The sequence below is a fragment of the Triticum dicoccoides genome, chromosome 5A, assembly GCF_002162155.2.
Source record: "Triticum dicoccoides isolate Atlit2015 ecotype Zavitan chromosome 5A, WEW_v2.0, whole genome shotgun sequence".
In the NCBI taxonomy this organism is placed as follows: Eukaryota; Viridiplantae; Streptophyta; class Magnoliopsida; order Poales; family Poaceae; genus Triticum; species Triticum dicoccoides.
Window position 1 is genome coordinate 576,795,242 of NC_041388.1, and position 9,027 is coordinate 576,804,268.

The following is a 9,027-nucleotide window of genomic DNA, read 5'->3' on the forward strand; positions in this document are numbered from 1 at the left end:
GGCAGCCCACATGGGTTAACTTTAGCCCAAGCCTACCAGCGCACCGCTCGCTCTTCAAAAGCTAGCCTTTTCTCTTTATACTTGATGTCTTCCAAGAGGCAAAAGTTATATCGGATGCCAGGGGCAGAGGCCAACGGTTAAGACTGGGTTAGGCCGCGGACGAGGAACCGTTGCGCACAAAGGAAGAAGGAAGAGAGGAAGAAGATGTACACTGGTCTTTCTCTAGCCGTTGGAAGAAGATCCAGCGGTCCCCAAAAAAAGGACCTACGCAAAAGATATTTTCAAAGATAATGGGCGCTCGAGTGGAACACAGATTTTCCACGTTACCACCCACGCTGTCGCTAACGCAATAATACTAAACGTACATGTGATTGATACAAAACTTTACAGGTTGAGAACGTGGCCTCATCTAATTGCCCCCCCTGATTTTCATAGATGGGCCCACCCTTCTAATTAAATCTCTGCCAATCACAGCCCATCAGCCCTATAAACTTCCTGTAACTTCGTGTACGTGTAGCATTGCTCTCGCTAACGTGTACCACTACTATTCATGCATATGCATGCGTGGATGGAGGAGTCATGCCCTTCGAGAGAGTGCGAAGCCCTACGTGCCGCCGCCGACGAGCCCGAGTGGCTTTGTATATTGGCGGGATGACCACTCCACGCACTTATACTGGTGTCAGTGTGCTTCTCGAAGTCGAACACCTGGACCATTCTGAGGCCTATAAATAGCCACCTGCAGTCGCACTTGGCTGCATCGCAACCCGCAGCAGTTCAACACTTACACAGCCATACACATCACCTGTAGATCGACCGGTGTCTTACGCGACGATGGAGTACCAGGGGCAGACCGGCCACGCCACCGACAAGGTGGACGAGTACGGCCAGCCCGTGGCCGACCACGGCGGCGCCACCGGCGGGCCCACGGGGACGCACGGCGCCGCCGCCGCCGCGGGTGCCGGGCAGCTCCAGCCGACCAGGGACGACCACAAGACCGACGGCGTCCTGCGCCGCTCCGGCAGCTCCAGCTCCAGCTCGGTGAGCCCAAGGACAGATCTGCCTGCCGCTGTATAGATGGACTCACTCGATCGGTCATCTTAACTCGTTGTGCTTCTTGTTGTGTTTAAAATGTAGTCTGAGGACGACGGCGCTGGCGGGAGGAGGAAGAAAGGGATGAAGGAGAAGATCAAGGAGAAGCTCCCCGGCAGAGCCCACAAGGACGCCACCGGGCAGCAGCACACGCCGGCGGCCGGCGAGTACGCCGGCACCGGCACCGGCACGCACGGCGCGGAGGCCACCGGCGAGAAGAAGGGTGTCATGGAGAAGATCAAGGAGAAGCTTCCCGGCGGACAGCACTAGGGTAAGCTAGGCAGCTAGCGATCGACCTGTGCTGTGTCTGCGTTCGGTCGAAGCTCGGTAGCATGCGTACTTCTGCATGCGTTCCTACGGATAAATAATGAGCGCCGTTCGAGGTGCCGGAGTATATATGTTGTGTGTGTGACGTATTTGTGGACCCTGTGTACGTGTATTTGTATCTCCATCGTAATAAAGCGCTTGTTTGTATTTGTATTTGATGGCAAAGGAGAATTCATATAAAAGGTGAGATAGTTCAGATGCCTCAACAAGCAGCTATGACGATCTGGGTGCTAGCAACAATTTTCTTACAAGTAAACACTCCAAATCAGCCTACTCGCAAGCGGGATCATGTATGGAAGAAGGCTGCAGTGGGAGCTGTTAAATTAAATGTTGATGCTTCTTTTCATGCGGATAGGTTCACAGGATCCTGTGATGTCATTGCCCGTGACGATCACGGTAAGTTCCTAGGTGCAGCGACTCACCTATTACCGCATATGGCGAGTATATAAGTAGCAGAACTAATCGCTATTTGATGTGGGTTAAATCTTGGAGCAAATCTGGGGTGCACAAATTTGGCAGTCGAGTCTGACTATTTGCATTTGAGCCCATCTCTGATCCAAACACATATGGGAATAAGCGTACCAATCATAGCCGAGTGTTCGGCACCGGAGTTTGCTAGTATCACTTTTGATCACTGTAGTAGAGAGGCCAATTCGGCCGCGGATGATTTAGCAAAACATTGTATTAGTTCTGGCAAGTCTGAAACATGGGAAACTGTCATTTCTAACTTTATTCTTCACCATTATGTAAACGATCTAGCTATCATTTGATGAATAAAGTTTATGATGCTAAAAAAGTTCAAAGCAATACACGTATATTGTTTTTCTCTCCTCCTCTCTGGCGGCTGGAACCTAGCCGCCGCTAGGAGAGGCCATCTTTCAGCGCCGTCCTTCGGCAGCTCCCCTCTTCGGCGACCTCGGTCATCGGTATGAGGGGGTCGCCGGATCCAAGCGCGTTGATCAATTTTACTCTCTTCTACGGTAGGTTTTTAGGTTGTTCATCGCCTTGGCTTCAACGGCGACGATAAGGGCGCTGAATAAAGATTCTTCGAATTCTTCCCTGACGAGGCCATCGGTCCTATGGATGGGATAGATTTAGAAACTAGTCTTTTCAACTAAGGATGGCGGCAGCGACATCCTCGTGGTGGAACTATGTTCTCGGGCTCTGCTGTTACGACGGCGTTTGCTCCAGCGTGAGCGTGGAGCTTGGGAGGTAGTCCAGGAGCGAATGCAGATTGTGATCTGCATCAACGACATCTGGAAGACGGAACATGTGTTGGATTGATGGTTCATGGATGGCAAGTATGGTTTCCTCCTTCGACGTCTTAGTCGTGGTGGGACGCCAGATCTGGAGTTCGATGGCGTGTTCGGGGTGTTGTCCCGGTCTGATTCGCTCAACGACAATGGTTTGTTTTTGATGAGCCACCTTGAAGGTCTGTAAAGCTGCACATCAGCGATGGAGCCGCGTTGAGCTCGGGTGAGAAGGTGATCCGTTATTTTTTTCTTCGGTGACTACTGTGGTGGTGCCGGAGGCAGGTGACGATCGTTAGTGTCAAGCTCAAAGATATTATGCTGTCTTTTCAGTTTTGTCATATTGGTTCTTACGTAATTTGTACTTTATTCTTTATAATATGAGTGAGACACATATTATTATGAAAAAAAGTCCTGATCGATGCAACGACTAATGTAAACTTCAATCGGTCGAATGCAGTTTTGGTCCGTTGGTAAAGTTTCAACTGATTTATTGTAATTTTTGCATGAGAACACAAGGTTCAAATTTTTGTTTTTAGTTGACAATTTTTTTTCTTTTTGATGAAATATCTATCTTCACTCATGGCGGTACAACGGAATCAGAAATAATAAAAGTTACATCCAGATTTTTAGATCACCTAGCAATGACTACAAACACTGAAGCGAGACGAAGGTCCGCAACCGTCATCGCCCCTTCTTCGCCGGAGCCGCGAGCAAAAGTTGTTGTATTAGACAATCGGGAAGTCAGTTGAAAAGTCGTGGTGCTATGGAAAAACAACCGTCGCCGATGAAGAGTAGCGTAGATCGGAAGATCCAAGCTGAAAACACACGATCGAAGACGTACGACAACCAAATCCGCCGAAGACACACCTTCATACGCCCATCATGATGCTAGACACACCACCGAAACGAGGGCTACGCGAGGAAAATTATACATTTTCAAGGAACCGCCGATGTCTCGTTTTTATGAGCTGGACACAAACCGTAACAAGACTTCAAGAAACACTTAAAAATGTAACTCTCCCACTGGCAAGCGCCGGATCCAGCGCGCCCCTAAGCCCCCAGAGACGAGTGGGCCAGCGACAGCGCCGGAGGGCGGCAGAGGAACCCTCATAGGTAGAAGACGGCTGTGTAAGAGATCATGTCTTCTAAGCAACAAATTTTCGTAGCATACCTAACTTATTAAGGAAATAATTATTTTCATGTGACATCTAAATGTAAATATTGGAATTGAATTGACTAAGCAACTAAATCAAATTCTGTATCAGTTGAACAAAAGAGTTCCGGATTGGGTGGCTACGGTGTCGTATGGGTAGTGTACTCCTTGGATGCGTCATATCATTTTCCGACTTTGTTCTGTTCGTAATATGTGTTGCTTGTTTAACTGTTCAGCCAGAGCATCTACTCTTTAAATCACCCTCAAACGCCTTCCGATACCCCTAAAAGTCTGGAATTTTGGTGGCGAGTTATTAAAGGATTTGTACCAACTAGATGAGTCTTGTGTGCAAGACGTGTGGAGCATATTGGGTTCTATGGAACTTGTGGTCAGGAAGAAAGTATGTAGCATGCATTGATTGATTGCATTTGGGCGAAACTTTTCGGGCAAGAGGTGAAACTTATCACATGAGTCAAAATACCAAACCTACGTCCAAACTTTTGGGCGATGGTTATGCTTGACGAAATGGCAGTGAAACAAGCTGATGCTTGTGTCGTCTTATGTGGCGTTTGGGCAGTCTGGACTGAGAGCAATGCGCGCGTTCATGGGGAGACGACTAGAACCATTCAACAATCTGTGAAATGGACTATAGACATAGCAACGGACCTATCATAGGCCGGTAAACATCAAATACTCAGACCAATGAAACATATGCAGAGTTGGCAGCCACTTAAAGATCCGTTCATAAAGATTAATGTTGATGCCTCTTTCCTGGAGAAGACTCATCGGGGAGGTACTAGGCTAGGAGTACGGAACCATGAGGGCACTCTGATTTATGCTCAAGCTCTATGGTTTGAGTCTGAATTATCAGTAATGGTAGGAGCTTGAGCTACCGTGATCATACCATTACTGAGAATGAAAGAGCCACCGTGCTAAAGGATGACCGGCAAGTGATGGAAACACAAGTGGGAGAAGTTGAGGGCCTTCCGTGACGTCACGGGTACAAAAATGTTCTTCACATGGATGTGCATTTTTCTGTCAGGGAGAACAAGAAAGAGGAAAGGTACAAGCTCATGTTGGATGCGCAAAAGCAATGAATTGAGACTAGAAGAGGACGGACAAGAAGTTGCAAATTGTGAGAGAAAGAGAGAAGATCAAGTTGGGGAGGAAAGAGGCGTTGATAAGATGGGAGCTCGAAAAGGTCAAGACATTTGAAGAGATTGAGCATGAGAAGGAGAGGTTGTCAATCGCACGAGGCGCGGAGGATGCCAAGATAATGTTGACAGACGGAAACCTCTTGGATGAACATGCAAAAAAGTGGCTTGTGAAAATGAAGAAGGAGATCAACGAACGTAAGACGTACAAGGCGGCGAGGACGACTATGGCAGTAGTGGAAGAGGAGGCAAAGATGCATGCGGAGTAGGATACAAGGATGGCCATGGAGCAGATGATATGGATGACGTCCGACGAATGATCCGGCCAGTAGGTGATCCGTCACGCTTGGACTTTGATTTCATGTTGGTATGATTGTTGAACTATGATTTGTTTTGTTTTGTCATATTTATTTCAAACTATTGAATGTGATGAATTTATAACCTATGATCAACATGCATGGATTTAATGATCCACATTTATAAGGGGTCAACATGCCCGTGGATGTGCAGGAGCCGGATTTGTCAAGTCCAGCTGTAGATGCTCCCAACATTCTTATATCGTTTAGTCATTTTGTGTGCTTGTGACTTTCTTATTTCTTAATTCAAAGTTGGACTCATGTCTTGATCCTTCATTCTAAAATTCTTCGTACACGAACCAATCTGTGGTTGGATGGTTAGGAGGACAGTGGTATTCTTAGTCCATCAGGATTTAAGTCCTAATGCTCGCATTATTTTTGGATTTATTTCAGAATTTTCAGCGATGTGCTTTCAGTGAAAAGAGACATTCCCGTCGACGACGAATCTTTCGAAGGTGCTCACACAAATAGGAAATGCATATTTATGTTCATAAAGCTGAGTGTATGCACGTGTGTATATATATATGAACGCTTGCGTCGTACACTATATTCCTTTGAAAAAAAAACTCTACGCCTGTCGATCGAGGAGTAAGACAATTTCCACGTAGCACGCACGCTGTACCTAGCTAACATCTGTTCATCCATGAACGCGTCGATGGACTAGTCAGGTAGTCATGCCCTTCGAGAATGTCCGAAGACGTACGTGGCGCCGCAGACGACTCCGCGTGGCATGCAGCCGCACCTTTTACTCTCGCCGGCTTTGTTTATTGGCCGAAGGATAGCCGCTCCACTATACATGCACGCACACGTCCTTCCACCTGCTCGAACACCTACGACCATTATAAACAGACCATCCGGACAGCTTTGCACTTATCTCCATCGCAGTTCGCAACAGTTCAACACACTTACACAACCACACGTATCACCTCTAGATCGATCACATTTCGTAGTCCGTACCACGTCCGACGATATGGAGTACCAGGGGCAGCACGGCCACGCCACCGACAAGGTGGAGGAGTACGGCCAGCCCGTGGCCGGGTACGGCGGCGCCACCGGCGGCCCCACGGGGACGCACGGCGCTGCCGGAGCCGGAGGCGCGCAGCTCCAGGCGACGCGGGACGAGCACAAGACCGACGGCGTTCTGCGCCGCTCCGGCAGCTCCAGCTCCAGCAGCTCGGTAAGCTCCCGGGCAGATCTAGCGCTGCATATACCGTGTATTCCACCATCTTAACTTGTTGTGCTTGTGTACGTACGTAGTCTGAGGACGACGGCGTGGGCGGGAGGAGGAAGAAGGGGATGAAGGAGAAGATCAAGGAGAAGCTCCCCGGCGGAGCCCACAAGGACGCCACCGCCGGGCAGCAGCACACGGCGGTGGCGGGCGAGTACGCGGGCACGCACGGCACCGAGGCCACCGGCGAGAAGAAGGGCGTCATGGACAAGATCAAGGAGAAGCTTCCCGGCGGACAACACTGAGCCAGCTATGCATGCGTGTCTCTATGTTCCGTCAAAGCTCGGCTAGCATTTGCAGCCATGCTTTACTACGAATAATAAATAATAAGTACAATGGACTCCGATGTACGTTGTGTGTACGACCGCGTCCGTGTGACGCATTTGTGTATTCGTATACGGTATGATGTGTGTACATACATCGTAATAGAAAAACGTTTGTGTATGTTGTGTTTTTGTGGTAAGCTATGTACGTATTGGAGTATAAAGTACTTTGGCACTGGCACGAACGACTAACTCATCATCAGGCTAGGCAAGATTATACCGACAGTGCGCCAGCCGCAGGCAGCTCGGCGATGACTCGCGCGCAGCTGCATCGAGTGTTGCAGATAAACAAAGGTTCAGTTTCGTCAGTGTTAGGTGTCGGGTTTCAGTTACGACAGTCTCGACGGCACTGTTTTGTTTTCTTCAGTTCCGTCAGGAAAATAGTACTGTAGTGTTTTCTTTTCTTCAGTTTCGTCAGGAAAATAACCGGGCTGCTACAACGCCGGGCGCCTGTGCAGGCGCTAGGATTTATTTCCAGCCCATTTAGCAGTTGCGCTGTTAAATCCTGGTGTCGGAAGTGGCATCGCTGCCAAAGTATGCGTCGAGTGCTTGGGTGTTTTTCTTCCCGCAATAAGCGCACAGGCTGTTCGCTTTAGTCCAGGTTATTAGCGTCTACCGTTGGAAGCTTGTAGGATCAAGAAGTAGAGATGTCTAGAGGGAGGGTGATTAGACACTTCATCTTAAAGTTGCAATTTTTAAACTTTTTAGGTTTAAGTGGAGTTTAGGCACAATTTCAACACACACAATACATATCAAGCAGGCATGCAAGGAGTATATGAGCAGCGGAATGTAAAGCATGCAACTTGCAAGAATGTAAAAATAAGGGTTTGAAGAATTCAAACGCAATTGAAGACACAGATGTTTTTCCCGTGGTTTGGATAGGTGGTGCTATCGTACATCCACGTTGATGGAGACTTCAACCCACGAAGGGTAACGGTTGCGCGAGTCCACACAGGGCTCCACCCAAGGGTAACGGTTGCGTGAGTCCACACAAGGCCCCACCCACGAAGGGTCCACGAAGAAGCAACCACCCACAAAGGGTCCACGAAGAAGCAACCTTGTCTATCCCACCATGGCCATCGCCCACACAGGACTTGCCTCACTAGTGGTACATCTTCACGAAGTAGGCGATCTCCTTGCCCTTACAAACTCCTTGGTTCAACTCCACAATCTTGTCGGAGACTCCCAAGTGACACCTAGCCAATTTAGGAGACACCATTCTCCAAGAAGTAACAAATGGTGTGTAGGTAATGAACTCCTTGCTCTTGTGCTTCAAGTGATAGTCTCCCCAACACTCAATTCTCTCTCATAGGATTTGGATTTGGTGGAAAGAAGATTTGAGTGGAAAGCAACTTGGGAAGGCTAGAGATCAAGATTCATATGGTAGGAATGGAATGTCTTGGTCTCAACACATGAGTAGGTGGTTCTCTCTTAGAACATATGAGTTGGAATGATGTGTCTATTCTGATGGCTCTCTCTTCGAATGAGAAGGAGGTGGAGGGGTATATATAGCCTCCACACAAAATCCAACCGTTACACACAGTTTTTCAATCTCGGTGGGACCGAATTAATAAACTCGGTCGGACCGAAAATGTAAACCTAGTGACCGTTAGAGATTTCAGTGGGACCGACTGGATCAACTCGGTGAGACCGATGTGCTAGGGTTAGGGTAAATCCAAAACTCGGTTTGACCGATTACTCAAACTCGATGGGACCGATTTGGGTAATAAGTGAAACTGAGATTTGGTTAAGCAAACTCGGTGGGACCGATTGCATATCTCGGTGGGACCGAAAATATTGCAATGGGTAACAGAGAGTTTGCAAGCCCATCTCGGTGAGACCGAGATCCCATCGGTGAGACCGAACTGATTAGGATTTGGCAGTGGCTTATGACAAGTGAAACTCGGTGGCGCCGGATATGAGGAATCGGTAGGATCGAGTTTGGCTTAGGGTTTAGGTCATATGTGGAAGTGGGAAAGTAGTTGAGGGTTTTGGAGCATATCACTAAGCACATAAAGCAAGAGGCTCATTAAGCAACACCTCATCCCTCCTTGATAGTATTGGCTTCTCCTAAAGACGCAATGTGATTTTGGATCACTAAAATATAAGATGAAGAGTCTTGAGCTTGAAGCTTTGGCCAATCC

General features: G+C 48.2%; 1 protein-coding gene across 4 annotated transcripts; it reads left to right on the forward strand.

Moving 5' to 3' along the window:
* The first annotated feature begins 738 nt into the window (after positions 1-738).
* Positions 739-7,064, forward strand: LOC119302976 (dehydrin DHN1-like). 4 transcript variants are annotated; one of them, XM_037580045.1, is made up of 3 exons: positions 739-1,038; positions 1,135-1,293; positions 6,740-7,064. In XM_037580045.1, exons 1-3 carry the CDS (start codon positions 832-834, stop codon positions 6,803-6,805), a joined length of 432 nt encoding a protein of 143 aa, XP_037435942.1. In that variant the 5' UTR covers positions 739-831; the 3' UTR covers positions 6,806-7,064. The 4 variants fall into 4 exon arrangements, with proteins under 4 accessions (XP_037435942.1, XP_037435943.1, XP_037435941.1 ...); XM_037580046.1 differs by lacking the exon at positions 1,135-1,293 and having other exon boundaries at positions 6,590-7,064; XM_037580044.1 differs by lacking the exon at positions 6,740-7,064 and having other exon boundaries at positions 740-1,038; positions 1,135-1,567.
* Positions 7,065-9,027: the final 1,963 nt, after the last annotated feature.

Excerpts from the sequence above, each read along its gene's own strand:
- LOC119302976 (XM_037580045.1), top strand. The coding sequence starts at position 832 with ATGGAGTACCAGGGGCAGACCGGCCACGCCACCGACAAGGTGGACGAG. Across the intron at positions 1,039-1,134 it reads GCAGCTCCAGCTCCAGCTCG|TCTGAGGACGACGGCGCTGG; the intron begins GTGAGCCCAAGG and ends TTTAAAATGTAG. Across the intron at positions 1,294-6,739 it reads CCGGCACGCACGGCGCGGAG|GCCACCGGCGAGAAGAAGGG; the intron begins GCCACCGGCGAG and ends CACGGCACCGAG.